This window comes from Ooceraea biroi, chromosome 5 (genome assembly GCF_003672135.1).
Source record: "Ooceraea biroi isolate clonal line C1 chromosome 5, Obir_v5.4, whole genome shotgun sequence".
NCBI lineage: Eukaryota > Metazoa > Arthropoda > Insecta > Hymenoptera > Formicidae > Ooceraea > Ooceraea biroi.
In genome coordinates this window covers 12,552,681-12,580,388 of record NC_039510.1, presented here as the reverse complement: position 1 = coordinate 12,580,388, position 27,708 = coordinate 12,552,681, and the positions used below count along the sequence as shown (strand labels likewise).

The 27,708-nt window shown below is 41.6% G+C and overlaps 2 protein-coding genes across 2 annotated transcripts in view; one reads left to right on the top strand and one right to left on the bottom strand.

Annotated features, from left to right (window-relative positions):
- The first annotated feature begins 9,624 nt into the window (after nt 1–9,624).
- Nucleotides 9,625–14,289, top strand: LOC105281021 (trypsin-1). Its single transcript, XM_011341936.3, has 8 exons — nt 9,625–10,056; nt 10,858–10,997; nt 11,070–11,200; nt 11,289–11,383; nt 11,795–12,119; nt 12,749–12,993; nt 13,465–13,625; nt 14,007–14,289. The coding sequence occupies exons 1-8, from the start codon at nt 9,960–9,962 to the stop codon at nt 14,166–14,168; spliced, it is 1,356 nt and encodes a 451-aa protein (XP_011340238.1). The 5' UTR covers nt 9,625–9,959; the 3' UTR covers nt 14,169–14,289.
- A 133-nt stretch (nt 14,290–14,422) lies between these two features.
- LOC105281023 (atrial natriuretic peptide receptor 1) overlaps nt 14,423–27,708 on the bottom strand; it is an 83,048-nt gene continuing 69,762 nt past the window's right edge. The window contains exons 18-22 of the mRNA XM_026969491.1: nt 26,561–26,753; nt 24,789–24,963; nt 23,196–23,294; nt 19,031–19,122; nt 14,423–17,119 (exon numbers count right to left, since the gene is read on the bottom strand). Of these exons, the coding sequence (XP_026825292.1) occupies nt 16,469–17,119; nt 19,031–19,122; nt 23,196–23,294; nt 24,789–24,963; nt 26,561–26,753 (1,210 nt within the window). The 3' untranslated portion in view covers nt 14,423–16,468. The remainder of the gene's footprint in view (nt 17,120–19,030; nt 19,123–23,195; nt 23,295–24,788; nt 24,964–26,560; nt 26,754–27,708) is intronic.

Below are 27,708 nucleotides of genomic sequence, written 5' to 3'. Positions count from 1 at the left end.
CTTTCCTCGGCGGGCAGCAGGGGATTTTGTGGAAAAAACGGCGTCTGAAATATGGATGTCTTCGGGGATGCGGACACCGCAAAAATTGTGATGCTTTGTTCCTTAAGTGCAGGGAATTATGGTATCTAACAAAGGCAATATGCGTATGCTCTTACGAACGGTTACATAAAAGTCATTTTATATATATGATATTGCTATATCTCATTTTTGTATGTAATGTACGAAATAAAAGAAATAAACTATTGTTGTAATATACAGGGTGAGGCACCTAAAACAGGCCACCTGAATATCTCGGCTGTTATTGGTGATAGAAAAAAATGTATCAGACCAAACTTGCATGGTTTCGAGGGATACATAATTTGTTCTTAATAATTTTTTATTAGGTGGACGCGTAGAGGTCATATGAAGGTCAACTTCGTTTTTTTAAATGGTATGATATGTTTTTTTACGTACCATCTAGTAGAGCGTTTGGAGATGCGCACATTGATCTACGGGTCAAAATCATTCAAGGTCACTGAAAGCTAAAATTTTTAAGTGCTAGAACTTTTTCATTTCTAAGTTTACAGTATTTTCAATAGCAGAGAACTCTAGGCAATATAAAAAATATAGATATCAACGACTCAGAACTTCTCGGAAAAGAAAAAATTTCTAAGGGCTAGAACTTTTTAATTTCTGAATTTACGGTATTTTCAATAGCAGAGAACTCTAGGCAATATAAAAAATAATGATAACAACTCAGAACTTCGCGGAAAAAGAAAAAATTTCTAAGGGCTAGAACTTTTTCATTTCTGAATTTACGGTATTTTCAATAGCAGAGAACTCTAGGCAATATAAAAAATAATGATATCATCAACTCAGAACTTCTCGGAAAAGAAAAAATTTGCGCATCTCCAAACGCTCTACTAGATGGTACGTAAAAAAACATATCATACCTTTTAAAAAAACGAAGTTGACCTTCATATGACCTCTACGCGTCCACCTAATAAAAAAGTATTTAGAACAAATTATGTATCCCTCGAAACCATGCAAGTTTGGTCTGATACATTTTTTTCTATCACCAATAACAGCCGAGATATTCAGGTGGCCTGTTTTAGGTGCCTCACCCTGTATATATATTCGTTCCATTTCTTTACTATTTTTTAATAATTTGGACTATGACACATATTTGTTGTTAAAAACACTAAACAAACAGGACGAGTATATGTTACAATCCAAAAGATGGATTTTATTTCTTATTAATGCAAATTTTCTTTACATATTTGATAAATAACTAAAAAGTAGTACCATATCATCGCATCTTGTAAACCATGATAAAGCGTAGCATGGTTTCAACAGACAGCAAAAGTAATCGGAAATTTGTTTACCAGTGAAACAATTTTCTTGTTCACATTGATCCTCGAGCATCGCTGTCGCTATGATTACACGACATAATGCGATAACGAGTCGAGCGACGTCTTCATTTCATGAGACTTTTTATGTCGAAGTGCCTCGATAACGCCGCTAATTACTACGGAGATACGGTAAGGATATTTATGTCCCCGGTCCTCCTCCTATCTCCTTTCTCCCCGATCTCTCCCCACGAACGCACGCACGATTATGCGTATGTGCGATTGCGAATGCAATGACGATCCGGGACTTCGAAGGTAATAACAGTGTACACGGGCGTCCCCCTTTTTTCGGTCCCCCTGCTGTTCCCCCGTTACGGCTTCGTTCTAGATGCGAATACCTTTTTTTTCGAAATTTCACCGGGACTCGCGCCTCCGCCACCATATTAATTTCTACTTTATATGCCAATTGCGGCGCTATGCAAAACGGCTACGAGCCTGCATGGCCGCACGCCTCGTAACTCATCGGAAATTATGCGGCGCGTTACTGCTTCGACGCTTCGTTACTTTACGAGGGTGCAGTATCGGCGCTCCTCTTCCTCCAGCTCTTTCTCTCTCTAGCATCGACATTGCGCTTTTGGGATCACGCACGATTGCATTTCGACGGGGAGATTGGCCTGAAGGTGACGGGGTCCGGGGATTGGCTCAATTTTCAGCGAGCTCCGGTAATACCTTTTACGCCAATTGTGTCGCGCGCGCGTCGCGAGTAAGCACAGACATTGCTTCCATGGCGAACACAATTTTCACGCGTGAATCAAGGTGCCAAGACTGTTGATTCGGTGAAAATATGTAATTACGTTGGATGGGATTATACGTGAGATTGAGTTTTCAAAATTAATCAGACATGCGACAGAGTCTCTCAAGAGATTCGCTCGCGACCGCTCAAGGAGAAATTTCACCAGAAATTGCGAAATGATTGTTTTAAGAATGCTGCGCTCTGCGCTCTCCGAAATTTTATTCATATTTTTATCGTCCTGAACAGAATGGGGTTGCGTTGCACCCTCCGCATATTCCAACAGAATTCCTCCGGTACACGATACATGTCGATGTGGATATTGGAAAATAAATATCGAAGGACTCCCGATATATCGATACTCCAGCGCACGGCCTCGCTTTAAAAATTCGGGCTGGAAGTAGGGCATTCGCGAAAATTACGGAGTACATACAAATGTCGTTTATCGCAGATCTGCTCGCGTTTATTGGCTGCGACGGCGCATTCGATAATCGCCACCGATATTTCTCCCGGTGCTTATTAACACCGCTGCTATTATCGGAGATACGCGTACACGCTCGGCCGTATTTTTCGCGGTTTTATCATCGCGCGCCCTCAGATTTTACAGTGCCGTAATTTAAACGCCGCTCGGAAAACACATATGCATGCGAGTACCACAGCGAAAACACAAGGCAATAACCCAATATGGTTCCGCCGGTCGTGTCGGGCCCCCCCGAATTCTTTTCGCGGTGCCCCGAGCTCGGAGTTTCACTCGCGGCGTGCGCGGCTACGAACTTAATTTCTACTTTATGTACCAATTATGCCATTTCGAGGCGCACGACGACGCAACGCGACGCGGCCGATTGGCTTCGTAACTTGCCGCAAATTATGGTCGGCATTACGGCTTCGACGCTTCGTTACTTTACGACAAGCAACGAGTCCTGTGCCTTCTTCTGGTCAACTTCTCTGGTCACTTTCTCGATTCGCCTATGATCCTTCGTTTAGCGTGCTCCATTTACGTTTTCCATGTGTGACCGAGGTGCTTTTAGATGCCAACAGGTGTTGCTGATTATGTCGCGAGATAAGACTGAACGCAAAATTGGAGAATCTTCTCAGGATCCTCCGCAGCAAGGATCTCGCGTTTGACATTACACATTTTAATCCACGTGTCTGTAGCGAATTTAATTTACAGCGGATATGCGGCAGGAGAGCTTTTCCAAGAAGAAAGACCATGCGAGAGGGTATTAAAGTTGCATACTTGGGGGGCATACCACCGGAACGCAAACGGCGCACGAGAAATCGCCAAGCGCCAAGAGATATCCTGCGGAAACGGACGTACCTGCGGGGCAACGAGATAAATTGTTTTTTCCTGAGAACGTAATCTAAAAGGGCAGTCATCGTTCTCTGGCGCTGCTTTCTTATCTACGATGGCATACAATGGTGTTATAAACTTTCAGACAGTAAAATATTCGCCGAGCGGAGCACCGATTTTATTGCTTATGACTTAACTTCTTTATGATCCCCTCGTCCCTCTTTCCCTGCTTGCCTGATCCCCTCCTCCCTCTTTATTTCCGTAAACTACATTTAAATGGCATTTTTACTCGCGGCGTCTAGCTTTGCCTTCATTTATTTTCACGAGCAATCGCAGGTGGAGTGTATCGACGAAAATAACTCGCGACTCTAAGCGGGTTTATTAAGAGCACTTTTCGATTTAAAACACGGATATGGGGATATATAGATATATCTATATACACGTATCTCTAGATATATCTAGGAGGGATAAGAGCAATCAGCCTGGCAATTGCTCCCTTGCAAGCCATAAAATCAAGTTATCCGTTACACTCGAATTACACTCGTCCCCCCTGTACACAACAGTTATAAGTTATAAGTGCGGTTTCGATTGTGTAAAATAAAAATAAAATCAAATTATTAGTTATTATTCAATAACTATTATTATATGTAAATCCATATTCTCCCCAATTAATTAATTGCTTTCAGAATTTCTTACAATTTAAAACTCTTTGATGCGATTTAAGATGGATAGCGGTCATGAATTAACAATTATCATAATTAACAATTTAAGGCTCCAGTTGATGTTTTGAGTGCTTCAGAATCTTTCTATCCTTCTTCTTCTCCTTTCAAATAAAAAGAAGAAAAACATTTCGAATCATGTTGCGTTAAAGTAAACTGCACCCTAAAATGCGCATGACAATGTCTCTTCTAGAAAATCTGTGGCTCCCCCGTCGCTTGTCTCATTAAGTAAGTCGGTCCGGTGGTTTTGGTTCCCCCCCATTTAGTTACTATTTTAGTTACCATTAGCCTTAGAATTGAGAAGACAGCGTGTGACAGGTAGAAACCCAAATCTCGTTAGTGCGTGCTTTCTTCGCCTTTATTATGCCATCTTCCGCTCTTCCCTTTAATCTTCCTCTGGGTGCGGTGATTTCTAGGAATCTCTTGGCCGCACGGAATATTTCTGATTTTTCGTTGTAAACTTTAAACTCACGCTTTTTATTCCTGTGGTTTTATTCAGTTTCCCGATGAATTCTTCAATAATCAGATTATCCGCAATCCGATTTTTCCTTGACGTGATAGTAGAAATTATCCTCCATTGCCACCATGGTTATTTTATATCTTACATAAATCGTTTATCGACAATTTCATTAACAAACGATGTTGACGGGTATCATGCCACATTCGAATCGTAATTTGTTTAAAGCCGGATGTATGTACATTGAGAGTGCACTATATCGCACGTGCTGTATTTTCGCTCTCGTTTTCCTTTCGTTTATTCTCGAAAAACGCAGACAATCACAGCAAATGCGAGCAAAACGTTTAATTCGCGATTTGCACGCTAACGAGCGGTACTTTAATAAATAGAGCATTATGTGAAATCTGATTTCGCATTTGCTGTTTATTCGTTATTCGTTCGATGAACGTGTACTCAGCTTTTTGCACGGTAGTGCGTTGCAACGAGAAAGTAACGATGACAAGAACAGAGTAGACTCATGCCAAGCATTTCAAGTGCTCGTGTAGCCCGAAGCATCGCCGGGAGGAATCTCGATGTGCAAGCTTCTGGAGTGTTTGTCTGTGGCCCTTTCAAAATATGTGAATCGCTTTTAGATATTTATATATTTGCAATTTAAATTTCTCCTATGCGACGATGCATTCTTGTGTGCATATGGCATTTTTATCATTACATCATAACGATATTAATGAAATGTTTAAACGTAGATAATGTGTGATATTCGGTGTACTATTTTTATTATTATATCATATTATAATTAAAATATAATAATTATTGTTTATATCATATTCATTTAATAAGATAGTTGCTATTTTACATTTATATTATTTTCTGCTGCTAATTTTTTTATCATTATCATCAGTGCAAGCTTACCTAGGTAATTGAAAAAATGCAAAAGTTAAAAGACATGTATACATATATATATATATATCCACTTTTATCGCGCCGAATCATTAACGTCCCTCGTAAAATCATCAATTAGCACATTTGCTGAACGTAATGTCGAGCGTGTGTAATAATCATATCCCGCAAGGAGGGAGGACCGCAGCGTAAAGCGATATAAAGTGATATAAAGGACTCGTAAAAGTGTATAAACCTCGTAATTTGCAAGCGACTTCTTTCAATGGAACTTACGGTCGGACGAACGTGACTTTTCTTCCACTGCGATCGCGTGAGCCGAACCAAGTCGTAATTAGGAATCGATTGTCGTGGGTCATTTCGTTTGTCCCTTTAGTGTCATCGACTTGTACCCGGCTTCCTCTTGCACTCTAGAGAATATAAAACAAATTAAACGTTAAATAATCGGTGACAGCGAAACATCCGCATCTCCCTGCAACGACGACTGGGATCAGAAAAAATTACCCCCCCCCCTCCCCCCCCTCCCCCCCCGAACGTCACAACTGGTAGTATCTCTTGGAAAAAGAGTGCCCGTACGCTTCCGTAATTGCCGGCGTCCGTATTAAATCTCATGGCGACGGAGATAATTTTCGATTGAGAGTATACCTGTTGCTCGCTGCTATTTTCTATCGTTAAAATACTCTTTGCTTTTCGAAACGTCGATACCACTCTCGACGAAACGACGTGCTTCAGCCCTTCCTTTTTGAATATCTGGCGCTCACACTCGAGATTCAAACGGCGCAGGGACGCATCGTGATTCCTTCGATTCTCAAGTTGATCATTGTTTGTATTTTACAGCAAGACTTTCAAACAAGCAAGTGTTTCCTAGCATCGAAGGAAGTATGCTCATGTTGCACGCAGCGTGCTCGAAAAATCGATCAATACTTTGTGACAGACCATTCTACGTAGTTGCTTTGTGCTTGAAGCTTGAGCCATTATTTCTCATACAGATGCGCGTCTGGATAATAATAAATTCCGCGCGCGATAAAACGACGACCAATGCGAAGTCTTAATTATCATCAGGTATGCTCGTCTACTTTGTCGTTCGGATCGAGATTGTATCTTCCCCTTCCCTCGAGAAAGAGAGAGAGAGAGAGATAAAAACTATATCACATAGAAGAAGCGTCTTTAGTGGACAGATAGCGGCGCGCAAAGTGTCTCACGATTCTGCATACCGAAGTGACACACGGAGCAGAAAGAGATATATACGGGGTATCCCTTAAATGGAAATGCCCCGGGCCTGCCCCCGATCGCGATCTCTCCGGATTTCGTTCTCTCTTTCTCTCTCTCTTTTTTTTCGTTTATTCTCCTTTCTCTGCTCCCTTTCTCCGATCCCTCACTCACTTCCACTTAGGAGGCTTAGGAGGCGTAGGCACACTTTGTATCCTTCGTGCCTCATTACGGTGACCATCAAGCAACGTAAAACGTACCTCGCGATCGAATAACTTTGAAGGAAGGCCGTAAAGTCGATACGTGACGCTGAGGAATTGGGTTGTCATCACGTTAAGACCCCCGTGTGTTATTTTAAACGTGTCCATCGCCACCTGCCTGTCAATTTCTGCTGCGCACAATGTATTTTTTGTATGTGAATCGATACCTCGATTCTTCCACTCTGTTGCCTATCCCATTTCTTTGAGCGAACATTAATCCGATACGTCAGGAAATAAAACTTTTCTGACGTACGTCACGAAATGCCACAAAATGCTGGAAATATTGTGCACGCAACAGGCTTCCCAAGAATTCTCAAAATAATCATATCGCGCGCCTTATTTTGTCTTCACATTCATCTTCATCTGAATGCGCGAATGCGAGAGGCTTGCCGATACAGCGTCAAATTAATCTTACTCACGGAACAGATCGGGATGGAGATCTCTGCTCTCGATCTTGTATGGCGAAGCGGGTCCACGGAAGATCTCCAGACCAGACGTGCCGAGCATGTATGCGAGGGTGATGACAATTTCTCAGCGAGGCGTAACCCCGATACCCAATATCTGGGTTTCCGTCTTGAGTTCCTTGCTGTTATGCCACATTGCCACGAGCGCGTTCTCATGTTCCTCATACGTATGAAAGTATACGTATAAAAGTTTCGTGTGTTGTGTAAGGAACGCTCTAAAAAATGCACGGTGTCCTCCTCGCAAAATCGTCCCGCAGAAAGTAAATTTTGGTCGCGAGCCAGATTCCTTGCGCGATAAGTGAAACGCCGAAATGTCTCGGAGCCACGGTGGTTCATATCCAAGAGAGAAAAAAGAGAGAGAGAGAGAGAGAAAGAAATTATATTCTTTTCGGTGCAACGCGTCTCGAAGATGGGTTCCGAAACTCGTGCGACGACTTGTGTGACGAATTTACTGTTAAACTTACAATGCAGCGAACGAGCGAGCGAGCGAGCGGCAAGCACTCGAAGAGCCGAACATGTCTTTTGTACGGCTACGCGTTGAATGCGTAATGTAGAAAATGAGCGTAGAAAGCGTGCGTATCTTTTGAACGTTAAACAGCTTTTATACTAGAGCGGTTTATCATTCGAGTGCAAGAAGAGGGAGAGAGAGAAAGAGAGAAACAGAAGCGTGAACGTTGCCCTCACAAATTTAATCGCGTTTTCGCCTCCGAATGTTGAATTGTCATTTTGCCATTGTAGCAGCCAAATCTGGTATACGTATTTTTTCCCTCCAGGAGGAGCGAGAATAAACTAACTTTACAAGCTATTAAAGTAATGAATTTTTTAACACCATCGTACCGATAAGCGTTCTATGTACATTTTTAAACAGGTCGTTCTCCAAATTTCTCTCTACATTTGTCCTCTCGTTTTCTCTCGCATAGAAGGTCTTACTTTTACCTCGGAGGAGGGAAATCACGGAGCGTACGTGTTATCAGCACAGTTGACTTCGGGTTACGTCTCATTCGGAAGAATCGATGATGCGTGCATAAATATAGACAGCCGTCTTGCGTAAAATGCCGAAGCGAACGCTTCTCAATCGCAGCCTTGTATTCCCTTCTGTAACGATGTAAACGACATCGTTACATAGTTTCAACAGAATGCTGTTGACTGCATTCCCGCGTCTCGCGTCTCATTGAGCGTGATCATGTGAATTTTATTCATCCGCGTAGCGCGAAGATCGTGTTAAGCGCATGAACGTGAGATAAAGTTCAGAGTTATGCTCCTACGCTCAGTCCACGGAAAATGGCAATTTTATTCGCACATCCGGGGAACATCCGACTTTCATTCTGCGGAAATTGCGGTAATCTCCTCCCAACATCCTTCCGAATACTTCAAAAAGAATCAAACGCTCACGCTCATCGTCTTCAGATGAACATTCGTGAGTGCGTGAAGCCAATGGCCTGAGCAGGTATGTGGGTGACGTCCGTTTTCTCGAGTATCGTATTTAGAAACGAAGATGGAAGACTGGATTTATCTGAAGGCACAAGGAAACGAAGAAAGAGAGAGAAAGAGAGAGGAAGAAGGAGACAGTCTCGTTTCTTCTTTCCCTGGCTCTCACCGAGAGGCTCCTGTTGGTCCATCCTCCGTGCGTCTGTCTGTTATCTCTTCCCTCTGCGATCTGCTGTCTCTCTTCAGCTGTCTCTGAGACTCTCACACGGGACTCTCATGATCCTGCGGCCCACAGATTCTGCGTATGCCGAGCGTTTAATGAAACGTCGAACGGAATCGAATATTTCTCAAGTTACCGGCCGTCCATTACTCCACGCTTCGACAAGTGTATGTGCCGAGTATTCGCATGAATTAACCTTTGTTCGGACAGGTCGCGCGTCGTAATTCCCTGCCGGCTTCTTCGCTTCCACGAAGCGGCTCCTGATGCGCGGCCTTAGCCTTTGTGTCAATTATGCAGCGTTTAAACGTAATGGGTTTATTGAGCGATCGGACCGAAGCGATGTCGGATCGACACATCGGATTGGCACGGTGCAACGTGCGCCTTTGATTGCTTGAGATTGAAATGTTAAATGTGAATTAAATGTTGAAAATACCATAAAGTATCGCTCGATGAGAGCTACTGGTATTTAATTATTAATTAAATTGCGTTTGAATTTCGATGGATATTTTTATTAAAATTCCTGTATTTTGCCAGTTACTCTTCCTGTCTTACTTTTCGTAGATGAGAGAAATTATTTTTTTCTATTTTCTGTATCGCGAGAAATCTATCAATTGATTTGTTGTACATTAAATAGCAATGCTGGAAATGTAATAATCAACTTTTTTTTCGATTCATTCTTTATGCAAGATCAGTGGTCACGAGCGCCTGACGAAAGGCATTCAACTTGAAGAAGCGTTTGCAGGGTTTCATATAATACAGGCGTGTGTATATAAGCAACGGTTTTCCGGATTTTAAAGTCACTATCCGTTCTCTGCTTGTCGAGGTTGTCTTTACCAAAAAGTCGCCATCGCGATTCTGATATCGTTATTCACTGAGTGCCGACCTTGACGCTAATTTAAATGTGGGCGTTTACTAATGTATATCGATTTTTGCTATTTTCTGTGTTGTGCACTTTTCAATGTTGCCGGTGTTTTCCCGCCGATTTCGAAAGTGCAGGTGAGAATTGTTAAATATTAAATGTGATATTTTAGATGTGATATTTAATCTGAAAAGAACGTGTAAATTTACTGTAATCGGTGTTAGTTTACTTACTGTAAACAGTAAGATATCAATTCAATTTAAGTTTGCTTTACTTTACTTAGTATAGCTAATTTAGTTCTAATGTAATTGCTAATGATTGAAAAAAATAAGAACGTTCTATTTTATATATCTATATAAAACATAATAAATTCTTACTTTTAAATATTCTAAAACAGAACTTTGTTAAGATAATTATGCATTATTCTTGTTATATATTTTTTTAAACACAGAAATAATAGTTCCATTAATATCAACAATTTACATAATATTTTTATCTCATTTACAAATATTTACAATATCTTTTGCATCATACAGAATGATGCAAATTTAAATCTTATATTTAACAGAAAAAGAAACATAAAATCTCTCATAATACATAAAGATACGCATTTCTCTTGACCGCGACATTTCTCCGCGTATACATTAAATACAATTGCATTACCGCAAGTATGCATAACAAACGACTTCGTAGATGCAGATCGCGGTTGAACAAATCCAATCTCGTTTTTATGTTTCGAAAGTCTCGAAAGACGCGTTCTTTCGAGACGGAAACAGCCAAATCGTGTTACACCGATAGTGTATCTCCCGGACGTTCTATCCTCGATGATTCTCATTAAATTTCGTTACGTATTCACACATACGTATTCACGATACACAGACATGCTTAACAGAACATGCTCGTCAATGTATTCATCCGATCTATCTCATATTCCCCAGATCCAGGGGGAATCGAACATCAGGAATGGCGGGCACGTCTTCAGCAGGCGGAACTGCTTCGATTTCCGGGAAACGTTTCCCGCCCGTATTATCGCGGCAAACGATTCATCATTCTAGGTCCGAGAAGTTTGAGTGAACAGGTACGTTATCGGAGAATATTGCCTACGAATTCCGCTATTTACTGGCTTTAGTAGCACTCAATTTTCCTTCAGAAAACGTATCAAGCTTGCATCGCGCCGGGTAATCAAAGCGGCCACTGCAAACACTTCAGTGGATGCGTCCTTGATGAGTTCCGCTCGAACTTCTCACGATTTATGGATTATATGTGCATAATTGAGCAAACGTAAGTAAACAACGTTCTGTGTGCTTCACGCAATGCTGTGCTTCACGATTGCTCTCACATCGTTACATTTTTTCTTTTCTTTTCGCAGGTACGTCGGCTTGTGCTGTCCAGACAGCATCCTGGCACATAAATTTGGCAAGACCTATGACAATGATTTAGCCAGCATGCTACCGGCGATAGCGAGTTTGTATAATTCTAATCTTGTTCATTAAAGAGAAACAAAGCTCATCATAATTTATTAAATTATATCATAAAATCCAATTGCAATTTTAACGAATATCTAATCGTCTTTAAACGACAGCGAGAGGTGACAGAACGATAATGAGAGATGGTTTCTTTTTTCTATTGAATTGAATTCAATAACGAATTGCACGTTGTATTCTCACGTCTTCATAAAGGACCATCTAAAATCTGTGATAGATGCGCATGCTTGTGTTTTTTGATCGTATAATAAAATATTTATGAAAGAGCTAGACGCACGTGCGCTTTCTTGATAAATATTTCAATGATCGTCAGTGTATATCAACATGTTTGCGCACGAGTGAGAGTATCGCTCGCATTTCTCAGGAATTGTAGACATTGCTTGTCTTGCAGACATCGATGACGATAAAGACAAATTGGAGGAAATCCACGAGAACGAGACTGAGCCAACTGACATCGAAGAAATACCGGACGAATTGATTTGGCGATTGAATGAAGCAAACTCGTCGGTTACTAAGGAGACGATGAGAAAGCCACGAAGACCCAGAGGATGCGGCACAACCACAAAAGTGAAGACCAGAATCGCGGGCGGTCAACCGGCCGATCCTAAAGAGTGGCCGTGGATGGCGGCTCTTCTCAGAGAAGGCACGATTCAATATTGCGGGGGTGTGCTGATCACCGATAGGCATGTACTTACCGCAGCACATTGCGTTTATAGGTGAGCTAATTAAAATGTTACCGTGTATCCTCTTGCAATTATACATCGCAGCTGAGATAATTAATTAATTGATAGCGCAATTGTAAGTAAGCATGGTCTCAATATTTTAGTGTATTTAAGCGTGTATCATTCTTCCATCAAATAGCGGTCCAAACTTTTTAATTGTTTCTATAAAATTCTTCTTCATAAGAATATTATATTTATGATTAATACATATTCGTAGCGTAGCATTTGGTTTAATATCAAAGTTTAAAACGCAGAGATGTACGGCGAGCTGTTCGCGGTCGCAGTAACAGAGAGAGAGATCTAGCAAGTGGTCAAACTGAAAAAGGAGACTTGCGACGAAACTCGAGACACGTGTCCACGTTCTCGCAGCTCAGAGTATTAAGCAACTTACCATTCGGCCTGTATTTCAGGCATAACGCATTCATATTCCTGCGGCCACGTTTGTCGACGGTCACGCTTAGACTTTATAATGTTTTCGGCGTGCCGGCACACTCGTACCTTTGTCCGCGATCCGGAATAACGTGTGTAATACAGCTCAGCGTTCGTTCGCCGTAACCGCGATATGAACAGTTACACGACAAGCATACGGCACGTTACTCTTATCCCGTGTGCTGTCGTTTTAGGTACAATCCGCGAGACATCACGGTGAGACTCGGCGAGTACGATTTCACCAAGTCGGACGAGACGCGAGCATTGGATTTCACGGTGACGGAGATACGGATACACCGCGATTTCAAATACAACACTTACGAGAACGACATCGCCATCATTAAGATCCACCGACCCACCACGTTCAATAGCTACATTTGGCCTATCTGCCTGCCGCCCATCCAACAAACGTTCGAGAATAAGGACGCTATTGTTACCGGTCAGCGCAAGGAATCTCAAATATATTATTATATACAGTCTGCTTAAGTATAAAGTTTTATCCTTAAGTATAAAATTTTATCAGCGATCTTCTATCGCGATTTTTTTACTTGGATTTTTGGCGTCCGCACGGTCGTAAATGATAGATCATTTAATTGCTCAGATTGCCGTAAAAATGTTTAACGTATTCTGTTATATATGGTTTTTTATTCCTAAACTCAGCGATGGACGAAATTAATTCATTCTGTTGTTTGCTCCCGTGGATATTCATTTTAACTATGGTACTGTGTAAAATACTGTGTAAACTTACCGAGAAACACAATTTCGATGTTGCCTCTTACCATCCCCTCTGTACAAATAACAAGATAGCAACATTTGCATATAAATTACCACATAAATGATGGAATACGCGAAACAAAGTAGTGCAGAGACATTATCTTTCAAGTTTGTACCTAAAAAAATTTCTGATCAGGGTGGGGCACGCAATATTACGGAGGACCCGCAAGTACGGTGCTGATGGAAGTCGCGGTACCGGTGTGGTCCCAAGAAAGATGCGTTCGCAGCTTTACGCAACGGATCCCGAACACCACCATGTGCGCCGGCGCTTACGAGGGAGGTCGTGACGCCTGTCAAGTGAGACAATAATATATTCACTGCGGCGAAGTGCCGATCACCGCGATCATGATTGCGGGGATGAAGTATGCATTAATCCAGAAGACAGTCTTTAATGTTCTCTTCCGAAGAGCGGATCCATTAATATTTTAAGACACTCTAACGGATGTTGAGAAGCGGACGTCTGCACTTTGGAAAAAGAAATGTTTCCACCTGAAATCTATAATTTCCTAACGATTCACTTTTACTACAAGTCTTACTCTGAGAAAGAGATCGTTTTGTATTTATAACGTATTTTTCAAAGAGACCATTTTTGGTCTTCGTATCTTCGAATGAAAACAATCAATTGATCCTTTCACGAAGTACAAATATACCAAGTTTAATAAACCACCCTGCTTTCAGGGTGACTCTGGCGGTCCATTGCTGCATCAACTCTCCAATGGCAGGTGGGTCAACATTGGAATAGTGTCCTGGGGAATTCGCTGCGGTGAACCTGGATATCCAGGAGTATACACTCGCGTGAGCTCTTACCTGGATTGGATATTCGCAAACGCCATATTCTAAGCATCAGACGGCTCTTCGCTCGTGCCAAAGATTTTTCTACTTTTATATGCCTCGTCACGCCTATGTAAAGCGTATGTAAGCCACAAGCCTAATAAAAAGAGATTTCTTATCACAAATTTAATAAAAGTATTCTTCATCTCGATATTGCGATACCCTACAAAACTGACACACACATAGAAAGCAAGCGTAATTAATTAACCGGGCAATCAAGGGGACGATGAACTGATCGCGCGACTGACTTGGTCGGCGAGTTTGAAAACGATTAAACTTTATTTTCAGAATATTCATTGGTACATCGTTAAAAGAGAGATTGACACAGATAAAAGTTCACTCTTCACGATGCGTCACATCCGCAAGCGCGTGTGCGCATAACACTCTCTCTTGTCGTGCCATCACATCGCGTTTACAGGCGGGGGTAACCGCGGCAAATGAGATCAGCCACCCCTGCACTGTTTCGTTCATACATCAAACACGTATACGCAAATGCACTGTTACCACATGTGCATGTGTTTGTTCTCGCGTATATGTTCGTTTGTGTGTATGTCTGTATGTAGTGTGTGTATGCTTGATACGTGTGTGCATCGGCGCGAATGTATATGCACTCACACTCGGTATTATTTTCCAGAGAACGTCATAGACTCGTTTCGCGAGAGGCCCAGCCTCCGTTCGCTACGAGTGGCCCTAAACATCGACGTAACTACGGTAACTTTTGCTTTGCAGCCATATACATATATATATATATATATATATATTGTATATATATATATATAATATATATATATAATATAATCTAATGTCGTGAACATATACATATATCTCTTTTTCTCTTTTGTATATTTATATATAACATCTTAATGCATGTGTAGGTACGGAATTCTGTGTTGCGTGTGTCTCGCGCGCGCGTGTCGCGTTGCACGCGTTGATACTCTTGTCATGTTGGGCATGTAACGACGAACACTGTGAACAACCGATGTACCTCGTGATATATGTTTGCGATCGTAGACGAATCTAGAAAGAAACGATGATACATCTGCGATATACATGTAAATTGAAGATATATTAAAAGATTATGCATTAATATTTCCGCGACACGGTTCGCCGGGAAAATTTAGCGTACTGTATTTAGGTTTCAAGTTTGTTCTCGTTAAAAGTAAATCCTAACTTTAACTCGACTCTGTTTCAAGTGGTCGTGACAGTGATATGAACAGAGAAGGGGGATTTAATTAATCACAGTCGGTAAAATGGACACAGGAGACTTTCAAAGATGAATCCGGATTCGTCTACGTGCGCAATTAGATTTTAATTAATTCGGCGCGTGAGGTTCGCCGGGATCAAGTATCCGCTACGGCTAACGTGAAAAACTCGCCGCTAAGCTAAGTCCGTTGCATTTTCCGTATCGTTGCAAATAAATCGCATAAGGATGAGCACGCCGGAATACGTGAAACGCGAGTGCTCGCTTTGGTTCGGAATAAATAAAACGCGCCGTACGCGACCGGTATAATACTGTGTCCATGTACAAGAGACGAGTAGGTACTCTCGGCAAAAGTACGTCGCCGGTGATGTATTAATAATTACGCCTCTTCCTATAATTAATTGCTCCTCGGTCGTTAGGTTCCTCCCGGATCCCATCCCTGCTTGTCCATTCTCGTGCGATCCTGGTAACCATGGTCGCGCACGCGAATTTGTCCTAAATTGTGCTAATTGTTATCGGTAAACGTTGGTTCCATAATACCTTGTAGGAAGAGATCATTTTCGAATTTAGAATCGGTCCCCGACTATGCGATCTATCGCGCTTTGCCAGCCGTATCTAGCGGAAACGATATGAGTAACGCGCCAGTAACATGATCAGAGAACTTGCAGATTACAAAAACAAGTTTTCCTATTAACTGATCCGATGATAATATTCTTACTTGAATAGATTCTCTCTGGAAAGCAACGTCCATTTAATTCACGTAGAACAACAAACTTGACTAACGTGGATAAAACGCATCTCCAGTCCGATGGAACGAGATCACCACGAACGGTGTTCGCGAATCGATACTTTCGTAATTTTCGAAACGAAGAGCGTAAACGCCGCGAGAGCTTCGGCAAGATTAGACTAATCCTTCCGTCCTTCCGCACACGAATCTGTGTTCCTTCTGGCCGATACTCTCTCGCCGGCGCGTAAAACTTCCCGCTTTCCCACCAACGAACCACCACGTATCGATCCGCCACGCTTCCCTTCGATATCCTTCTTGCCTTCGGAGGCTCAACAGCTGGCAAGGCAGACACGTCGCCGGGATGACACCTTAAGAAGAGAGCTACACCCTGGGAACTGCGCCCGCGGGTAGAAGGAGCGGCGCGTTGGGTCCACTCTCGGTGTGATTGGGCATACTTTCGGCCGTCGGGTACACCTGGTGCACAGAGCTGTTTGCGGTTGGCGGTGCGCTCGCGCGGTTGCGAGACGGCGACGAGTTGCCGATCGGCGTCGCGACGACATTACGCGATGCTATCGACTTCGGCGCGCCGTTTCCGGTCACCGCGTGGCCGCACACGGGATTGGCGATCATCGCCGCGGATTTCTGGCTGGAGATCTGATTCGTGGCCGGCGACGAGTTGACCTGAACCGGTTGACCCCGCGATTGCCCCGTTAAACTCTGATACTGCGGTTCCTGCGGCGGCCTCTGTTGACCCGGATGTCCCTGTTGCCGCAACTCCTGATTCCTCGACTGAATCGATTGCTGCTGCAGGTCCGGTTGGCTCTGAAACTTATGCTGCTGAGTGGTGGCCGGGAGCGTGCGTAGATCCTGTTGCTTCGGCTGCGTCGTTGGGATCTGCGACGCGATGACAGGTTGATCCTGGGGAGGCTGAGATGTCTGGCTAATCATCGTCGACGTGGGATTCGCCTGTTGCACATTGTTGTTCGTCGGCTTCTCGCCTATCAACCAGTAAGTGGTCATGGGGCCTTTACCCTGAGAATGTCGACAGAAGCAACAGATTACTTCAAGCCAGAGGTAATGAGCGAAAATATATTGCAAACTGTTTCTGCGGAGGATACATTCTTCCGCGACGTCTCATTTTCATTCGTCACAAAAGCGAGCCGAAATGTGGAAAACGTGTCGGATAAATATTCGATCCCTGTTAAAAATGTAACGCGATTTGTTTGCGCGTACGTGACGAAGTTACATTATCCGAAGTCAGTTAATGGTTTAGCATTTCGAGTCACAAACACGATACGCGTTTTCCAAAAATTTCAACATCGTTATCTCGTTTGACAGCGCGACGTAACATGCATATTTTGTACCTAGCTTCGTTACGCGATCATCGAACATGCTTGACTCAGGTGCGCTCATGAATATTCAAATCAGCGGCAAAAGGCTATAGACATATGTGAGAATGATCCAACGGTATGCGGCAAGCTGAATTTTAATCTCGACCGGTACTTGTATGTACGTACGTACATACGTACATGCGCGAATCGCGGACGGGTTTCTCTACTGGTGTTATTTTACTAATTAACTGCACACCCCGGAAGAGGGAGGGTTGCATTTGCGCGCGCTCGTCCGCTCGCGCGACCGCTGAACTTTGACCCGAATTGCACGGCAAATGATTCAATCGCGCCATCAACGCCTCCGTCTATCCACGCAGGTGTACTTAATCGACCATTTGATGACGATTCGGCGACGTTCGCGGTCGCACGCGATCATACTAGTTGCTCGCGTTAATTGCAGTCCCATGATAGCGGCAGTTGATATCATCTATGAAAGGATGAAGTAATCGTACAGTTTAGCGTGAAGCGAGAGTTCGCTACGAATCCTTAACGAATTATCCGCACGTTACCGTGACGGTTTCGAGGACGAGGAATTTTATTTAATTTCGGTGATACCGAAATGCTCGCTGTACTAGTGCACTCGCAAATTACCCTCTTCCGGGAAAACGGAGATAAATTGCACCTGGGGACAGCGTGAAACGTCGCGTCGCGACGCGCGTACATTAAGCGAGTGCCCTGAAGAGAATAACGTGGTCATTTACGGCACAACAACCTTGACTATGTCGCGCAAATAAGAGGAACACGTTTATGAAAACGGGCCGAACGCGATCGCAATTACGCGGTCTACGACTCCCAGGCGCGGCATTGTAAATGCAATTATCGAAGTTGGCGAAGTAGAGTTCTTTGTCGAAAGTGCCTTGCTTTAATGCGTGTTCCAGAAACTGAAATAAAGCCGTGGACAATCGGTAACATAACAATGAAATTGATCAAAAATCGACTTCATTTCTCTACGCTAGTCTATTAAAAATCATGTTTGACGTAATGTGAGAGAAATAAATTTTAATGAAACACATTGAACCGTTTAAAACGAACGGAGTTTGCTAGAGGATATCTCAAGCGTTATGACGCAGCTCGGAAGACATTCTCGCTGCAGGCAGACATCCTCGAGGATAAATATCCGGCGTAGAATTGCAGAACCGTCGTTATAGCTAAATATAAAGATTAACTCTGACTATTGCCGAGTCGCGAGGACGCGCGAGCAAAAAATTCGCGCTTTATATCGCGGAGTGAGCTCGTAACCGGGACGCGCGGTGCAATAATCATGTCCGAATGTCCTTCCTTCCACCGCCAATCAGGATAAACGAAAGCCATATCCATCTCCCGTTGCCGTCGTTCTCGTCGCTCCGTGACGTTCACGGTACAAGAGACCACTTGACAATCTCGCTCGATGCGTTCAATCAAGATTGCGAGTCGCGCGGCTTTCCTTTTCTGCTCGTCCTCGTGAAAAGCAGAATACTGCGAGGTCGCAAAAGCTCATGAGATGAGGAACGGAGTACCGATGTGTTCGTCTCAATGTAATCGAGAAAAATCCGCATGTCGTACGAAGACTTACCTTTAATACGACCTCTCCTCTGCAGACGAGCTCGAACGTGCCGAAGGTGTCCAAGATCTCCTTTGTCTTGGGGCTGACGTGGATCTTTAGAGCTGTCATAAAAAGAAAGGAAAACGACTTGTTTTACGTCCCGTAATCCACCAACTGCGCTAATTGGAATAATCCATCGTAAATGATCGCTTAAAAAAATGGTTGGACAATAGTTGCTTTGTGGGGTGTAAATGTTACTCTCGTCGTGAAAATAAGTTTGTCTAGAAATACAAGTGAACAAGACGAGAAAACGTATATAGACTGCCGTTTTAAGTAAATTCTTTTTAAACTGTTCATCTCAAGTATGATATATTTCATATTTTTGTTGATTGATGAATGGTAAAATTTAGACGCGTTGTTTGATCGAACGTTATTCGTGTTCTAAAGGGCGTACCGCACCCTTTTCTGCGGATCTCTGAAATATAGAAATGTGACATTTGATGAGCGGGGAACACGAAAAAAAAGATGAGTTTTGTCAGAGACTGAAATTGACGTAGGTAAGGGAGCTTTTAAAAGTAACTGCGCATAACGCGAGTAAGTTCGCTTTGAGCTGGTTGCTTTCGGTGATAGTGCACTTTGTAGGCCACATGTAGCTTCACTACGACCACCCGACGCATCACGACAGGTACATAAATTTTATGTACCTTTAATTCTATGTACTTTTACTCGTGCGAATACTTTATCATTCTGTGCGTTGCTGGACAACTATGTCAGGACAGAAATATGCTAGAAACGCCGATTTAAAATGCAATACCGGATTTTAATATTTTTCTAACCAGAATGTCGAAGAAATCCTTGACGTTTGAGTTACAAAACCAAAAACTAATAGCTTTCTAAGAAATATAAAGACTAAAGCTTTCGAAAACAAATGTGTAAATCATTACAATTCACTCATTATATTTGACATAATTCTATTCTTGAGTTGAATTCGAATGAATTTGAACAAATACGTACAATCAAAACGATACATCTAGTTTGTTCATGAGGAAGGCAATATTTCAAAAATCGATTAGTCGCTTGACGAATGGAGTACGAAAGTATGCTAAGCAGAGAAGAAGTAAGGAACATTTTTCTCGAGAAAATATATTAATAATTACGGAACGAGGGGCGCACACGAAACGTTACTTTACGAACGACAAGCCGAGCTGTCATTTCGCAATTTCCATTAATTCCGTGGTCCGACGTGACCTTTATAGAAGTGGCACGGCTCGATTTATTTTAACACACGGACGAACAGGCGACGCGTGAGAAAGAAGGGTCGGTGAATTTAAAGTCCTTTGACATGTGAACTTCGCATCTTGACTACCAATTAACTTCCGCTCTCATCGAAGCCGCACGCGTTTGACGTGAGTTCAATAAAGTTTGAAGGAGGCAGTTTTGGGTAAAACCTTCTTTTTTTGTATTGCACGAGCGGGGGTTGATTGAAGACCTTGGTGGTTGAAAGGATCGAGCAGGTCGACGCAGTTAATTTCCTAGCAAAGACGCGGTGCGGTGTATTCTATAGCTTCCCGCAAAAATATAGAAAGTAAACGCACTGTATTTATGTACAATATGATTTTATTTTCTACAACAATTCGACAGCTTGTATAACGATCGACACAATTATAAGAAACACAAGATAAAATAATTGAATAAAAATACATTCGGTTTTTCTAATAAATTTAAAACTTTGTATGAATGCAACGTGAGAATGCTAAATAATTTAACGTTAAAATTATCTTCTTCGAAGGAAGAAGATACGCTAGATGTTCAGCTACGAATAAACTTATCTCAAAAAGAAATTGAAAATAAATTGGAATTGAATGACTTTAGCTGATCTGTTAACTGATTAAATTATAACATGGAGACATACGTAAAAAATATAATCAAACTTTCTCGTCAAGATCTTCAATTATGAGGCACTATTGAACGGTATTGAGCGAGAAATGAAGAACAAATCGACCCAACCTGATCGCGCAACTCAACTGAACAAGAATACATCGTATGCTATCGTAGCTCCTGGAGAGCTGGTCACCTGGGGAAACTTTTAATGGAATTTAAAGCGATAATAAAGTTATACGCGCGCTGATCGGAACTTCCGTCGTCGGCAACTGAGTGCGCAAGTTCGATTACGGCATGGCCGATAGGCCAGAGCGAGCGATCGTAAATATGCTAATCCAATATACGTAATTTTCGTATGATATCCCCTATTTCTAGAGCAATCTGATTGCGACTCTTCCTATGGAAAGCGTGGCTGCACGATGATCAATATCGAAACCCGGTCTTTTGTTTTATATCAGTTACGTAACGGACTCATCGTAATCGGATTAATTGTGCAATCTAATGCGCCAATTATTTTGCATAATAAATATTCCGTACTGCGTCAATTGGACAGTAATTGATTAAGTACGCGCATTCAGTAGTTCAGTCCGACAGCCGCACCGGAATATTGTTCTTGGATAATAGACATGTTGCTTTGTAATCAATCAATTTAGTCATCCAATAACTGTGATTGAATGAAGACTCGACATTTAAAACGCTGTCGTCAAAAACAAAAATCTCGGGAAAATCGGTTAGCATTTTATTTCATTAGAACAGTTATGGAAAATTTTAAAAAATGCTTTTTTATGTTCGTTTTTATCTCATAAATGTTTCCGTGATTGGTATGCAACGAATATAGCTTTTTCGAAATGTAATTTTATGGGAAAGAAGGAACATTTATGATGTTTTGTATATCACATTTTGAAACATGTATAGATTTTGAAAATTGATTTTATTGAACAAAATTGATTTTATTGAAAATGTAAATTTGAATTTATGCATAAGTAAAAGATATTCGAAGTGACGTCATTTCTTACGACTTTTAAACAATTTACATCAAATCACTCTGCGTTAGAATTAAAAAAAGAATGATAAAATTCATTTAAATTTATATTAGGAGAAAGATTATAAAGTAGCCACACAAATTAAAAAGAGAAGCTTTATTTATCACTTTGCAAAACTTTAATCCTCAGAAAGCACTTAATTTCTCATCAACAATAAGGTCAGCAGTAAAGCGTTATTTAATCGTTCTTTGAAATCGTAATCTCCAGAATGCTCTTCATTTCCAATATTTTCCGGATCGAAAGTCATTGCATGGCCACTCGACATTTTTATTGCGAGAGCATCGAGATTCCAAAGGAACTGGCGTTAAAATGACAAAGCAAGGCAACAGAGGAACCCCCGAAAGATCGTCGAGGCGTCACTCGGCGATTAAACGTGTACTCGATAATTGGTGGAAATGTCGGCATCGAATCGTGAGCGACGTATTTCTATGTATTCTCTCGGCCGGAAACTTTAACGTGCATGGTATAATTCTCGCGCTACGTACAAAACGAGCTACGAAGAAACTCGATAAACAGCCGCGTGGCGCCTTGCCGTGCGTCCTTGCCACGCCGGCACCTAGATCCTTGCGGAGGGAAAACCGCCACCCACGCAACATTAAACAACACACCATACCCGTGTGCATGCCTCGTGAGCCGATAAATGAGATCCGGCACGCAAACAGTTCCTTCGTGCGTGTCCTTCCATTACAATCGATGATTGAAATTAATCTGCTTGTGCAAAAAAGCGCGCGCGGAATCCTCATAGCATTATCGACGGTTACTAAAATTCGACAGCGATCATTAAAATTAAAATCAAAATTCGACTCTAATCAGGAAGTTATTAGGTACGCGAAATGTCAACGACATCTAGCACGTGTATTTCGGTCGAAGGTATTTTTACAAGCTGAATTTAAATCCCGCATTCATTCGCGTGGCTGTTGTTGGCCTGGTAACATTTCGGATCAGATATGCAGACTGATTCGTTGGCGACGGATATACCGGCAGACTTTTAACGATTACGGGGGTGAGAATAATATGTAGCCGTGGGGCCGATCGATAATTATGGTTGCGCTCGTGCTCGAAAATGTGTCAACCACGGTCGCATCACTATGGAGACACTCGAATGCTGGGGTCGATTTTCTCTTAAGCATGGCGACCTTGCTCTTGTCGCCGCACCTTTACTTCTCCCCTTTAATTAGTAGCCGCGTCTATAACTTTCTACCTCCGCATTCTCCCTATTACATCCGCGACATAAAACGTTCCTTCCCGAGCGTGATTGATCTGTTAATTACCTTCTCCGTTACTCTCCATCCTGGAGGCCGTGTTGACGGTGTCGCCGAACAGACAGTATCTGGGCATCTTGAGACCCACCACGCCAGCCACGCATGGTCCTGCAAGCAGAAACGTATATGGCCCGGCACCATGTTACGCGAATGTTACTTTTACCCTCATCGAACCGACAGATGTAATTTCAAATCGTAAAAGCAATTAGATAAAGAGATGCCATTTGTCAAACGCCTTCAAGATATGTGAAGTAGAATTTATGTTTTCAGATTTCTCTCTCTTCTTCCTGTCTTTATATTTTTATATTTTCCATGAAAGTTTTTAATTTTTTCGACGTTCTTTGAAAGAAGATTGTCTGGAAGAGCGAATCTATCTTGTAGAGGTTACTCAGGCATCACTCAATGTCTTTCGGGTTCTTGTATCGTTCGCGCAAATTTGTGAGAAGCATTCCTGTTCATTTCTCGAGCGCTGCTGCTAATTCCCTAATCTTAAGGGTTTCTGGAGGGTTAAAATTTGTCTTAGTTTGATCAGCCCTAGAAAGAGGGAAAGATTTAACAAGCAGTTATTTTAAGAAACTGGGGATGTTATTCCGTCCAAACCGCATCATGTAAGAGCAAAAGTTGTTCATTTCGGGAGGTAATTAACTTTAAGTAATTACAGTTAACCATTAGGCATAATGTATAACCGTGCAAAATCACGTTTTCTCGCGGGACAGGTGTGATCTATGTTCCACGTTATCTGGAAGAGTGCTACTTTGGGAACTTGACATCTGCGATGCGTTGCCACGAGAAAAATGTTAATGAAAAATAAAAACGGGATAAGAGTCAGCATCCGAGAAGCGGCGCAAGTAAAAATTCTCGTCACGTACATAACAGTCACAGCCGAAGGTGACTCGCGACATTGCGACGTAAAGTTAGAAATTAATGAAAACGAAATTCAATGAAAGTAATTGAAAAACTCGGTTATTCATCCATATATGACGTATATGACGATAGATGACTGGTGAGTTTTTTCTCGATTCCATTCCCAAATCAATTTTGTCGTATCGAGTATTATTCTCAGCGCAAACGAAAATTCTGTGAAATATTCTATACAAACAAAATCGAAAAAAAATTTCCGCAGTTAGCCATTTTTGGATAAACAATGTATCGCATTTCAAAATGTTCTATTTAATTCGCATTGCAAACACTCGCGATATATATATACATATATATTTGTTTAATATGGACTTCATGTTCCTGTCCTTCACTATACGCGGCAAGGAAAATCGATTCACCACACGAGGATTGTTAAATTTGCGACGAATAACACTACTATTTAAAATATCAGACGCGACTATCAAATAATCAAAAAGTCTATGAAAAATTCACGAAAGTGGATAATAAAGCTGAAAGAAAAATGAACTATACAAAAGTCCAACATATTCTGTGTACAAAGCTACTTTTGTACTAAACTTAACGTTGAGAATTTTGAAAAGCATGCTATAAACCAGAGACATTAAATCCTAATATTGACGTAAAGCCTAGAATCATGTTAGGACTAATCTTTTTCCGTTTTTGCCGCCGAACGGAGAGGAAAAATATGATAAAGCGTTGACTCACCAGAATGCATGCCAATGCGAAGCTTTAATTGCTCGTTTGGTCTGTGACGAATACTGAACGTCATTACCGTATCCCTGAGAGCTAAACTCATCCTCGCAATTTCCCTGGCGTGATTCATGCCGTTCCTCACTGGCAGTCCTGATACGACCATATAGGCGTCCCCTATCGTTTCCACCTGAAGAAGAATCGAAGAAACTCTGAAGTCTACATGTGTATGTGTATACCGAAATGTTTTTAAAATATTTAATAGCGCAAGGGAATGAGGGTGTAAGAATACGTCCAGTCTATTTTACGTCACTACACATCACATAATCCCATAAATAATTTCTATTTTCCCTCTTCTTTCTCTCTCTCGTTTCTTCTCTTAGTAATTATTGATTATTTCTTAGTAATTATTTCTTCTCTTAAGTAATTATTAATTAATTAATTAAATTGATTTTGTTTAGTTATTACAATTTGGAACTGATACCGCATCCACCACATCTCTTGATTTCACACCAAGTAATTGCCACTTATTTCAATATTAATATTTTATACCAGACTGTATTAATTTTAAGAAACGATGTTAATGTGAAATGGCTTAATAATATTGATTCGATATTTAAAAAATTTTAACAGAAAGGAAAAGAAAGAGAGAGTTTGAGTATGGAAAAAGTAAAGGAAAGCTTAATCCGTAATTAAAGAAAAGAGTAATGGAACTCGGCACAGTTATTACTGCTACAAAGGGATGAAGCTATACGGTAATCATATGGCGTTTCCGAGAAACAGGCTCGTTTGTATAATTTTACGAAGACTTCTGTGACTAAAATATCAGCACTTTATTGATCAAAACTTTGTACGCGCTTTTATGTTTAACGCGATTGTTTCTATTACGTTAATTAATTAATCTCGCAAAGTGCCCTTTCATTTCAAGACGTTATTACGTATTTGTCCTGCGCAAATTCATACACATTATCTTCCGCGTTTGTTTCTGTGTTAATTTATAGATTTATGCATCGTATGCGACATTGTTCTCGTCATTCTCATCGGAATAATACTACATAGGCGCGATTTCCGTGCGCGAGTAGTGCGTAGCAGGAAGTTTCAAGTTTCCACACGCGGTAATCGCGTTTCTTTTGATGGAAAATTGCTCTGCTAAGAAATCAACAGCAATTTGCCCTCCGAAATTGCTATGCTTACGCTCTCTCCATCTCGCGCGCACGTATTTTCCTTAACGTATTGAATATCACTTGCACGCTGAACTTCAAATGACGCCACGTGGAACTCTTTAAATATAGAATCAGGGAATCTCGATTCAATCTCGAGGGGTGCGACGTCGACTGTGCATCAAGTTGCTCCGGATGATCGTTTAACGTTAGCGCAAAGACGTAATTGTTGGAAAAATGTGGGAAAAAGATAAGAAGATAGACAGAGAGAGATAAAAGAAAGAAAAAATAAAGAAAGAAATCAAGAGAAAGATAATGATTGAGAAAGAGCGAAAGAGAGGAGGCCGGCTGCAAAGTTTCCTAACTGAACGAGTTGGGCTCTCATAAACCGAGAAAGTTGCTGAAACGATGAACGCTTTGACAAAACTGCGTCGGGAATGAAGTTGGATATTGCGAGCGCAATGCTCGTGCAGGTTCGCGATGCAGGCGATCACGAGCAGAAGTTTATCGACGTGAGTCAACATCGCGACTTTGTTACTCGTGAAATATTCATTCCTTCAACCCTTCGGAGTCAATTTTCAGAGTTGAACATATTACTTCCTCGGATGCACATCAATCAATGCTTACCTTGTAAACGTCGAAGTTCTCGATGATGGAATCGAAACACGTGTAGAGGTCATTCAGTAGATCGACCACTTCTAGAGGGGTACTTTCGGCCGATAGGCTCGTGAAGCCCACGATATCACTGAAGTAGATTGTCACTTGATCGTAGGTCTCGGCGTCCACGCTTTGTCCAAAGATCAGCTGCGACGCCACCGATCTGTTCACAGAACAAACGCGTATCTTTCATAAGTGGTAGTTGACAGAAGAACATAGGAAGCGGTGACTTCGAAGGGATAGTTTCGGATAGTTACAAAGTGTCTTAGAAGGTACTTAGAAATTTTCGACTTTAATACATCTTTTGGTGAATCTGAAAGGAAGTATAAGTATTTTTAAATAAGTAAATTAAGAATATCTTTCTCGAAAAATACTTTCAAAAAATACTTTTGAAAACTTAATTTATGTACACTGCTTTTCTCTTAGTATAAAAAATCATACATCATAAAAAAAAGTCTCACTATATTTCAATATTTTACCTCGTTTACAAATGATAAAGAGAAATGATAAAAGAATCAGTACACGGAAATTATAACGTTATAAGAATAATTATACATGAACGTATCGCCAGAATGCTCCGCATTAAAATTCCGCGAGAGTAGACGGAAGTTTAATTACAGTCATCTAGCAAAAGTTGGCTTTCACGACACGCATTGTAGATTGTGATAGTTTAACGTAACGTAACATCGATTTAACATGACATAGTAGTTCGTTAACTATATCACTGACGCACGACGATGGGGTTAACACTCGCGAAAGGGGAGCGAGATGATAGTTTCCCCAGCTCTTGACAGAATTTCCTCGCTCTTCTCACCATGTCTCCTCCTACCTCCTAAAGTTCATTAAGGTTCGCGTATCTACTTGCCCGTCACAAGTTTTACACGGTATTTTACTTGCACGCGCTACGTCGCAAAATAAAGTAGTTTCGTTTAAACGGAAGCCTTCCTATGTGTTCATCTTTCTGCGGCGAGATCATCGCCGAAGGGATGCGTTTTTTCGCGAGTTTCAATTGGCTACCGCAAGGATCGCGCACCAAATTCACGATAATGCTCTTATTATCCGCTGCTGCGCGAAATTGCACATCCACGAGTATGCATAACATTTTCACGAATATATAC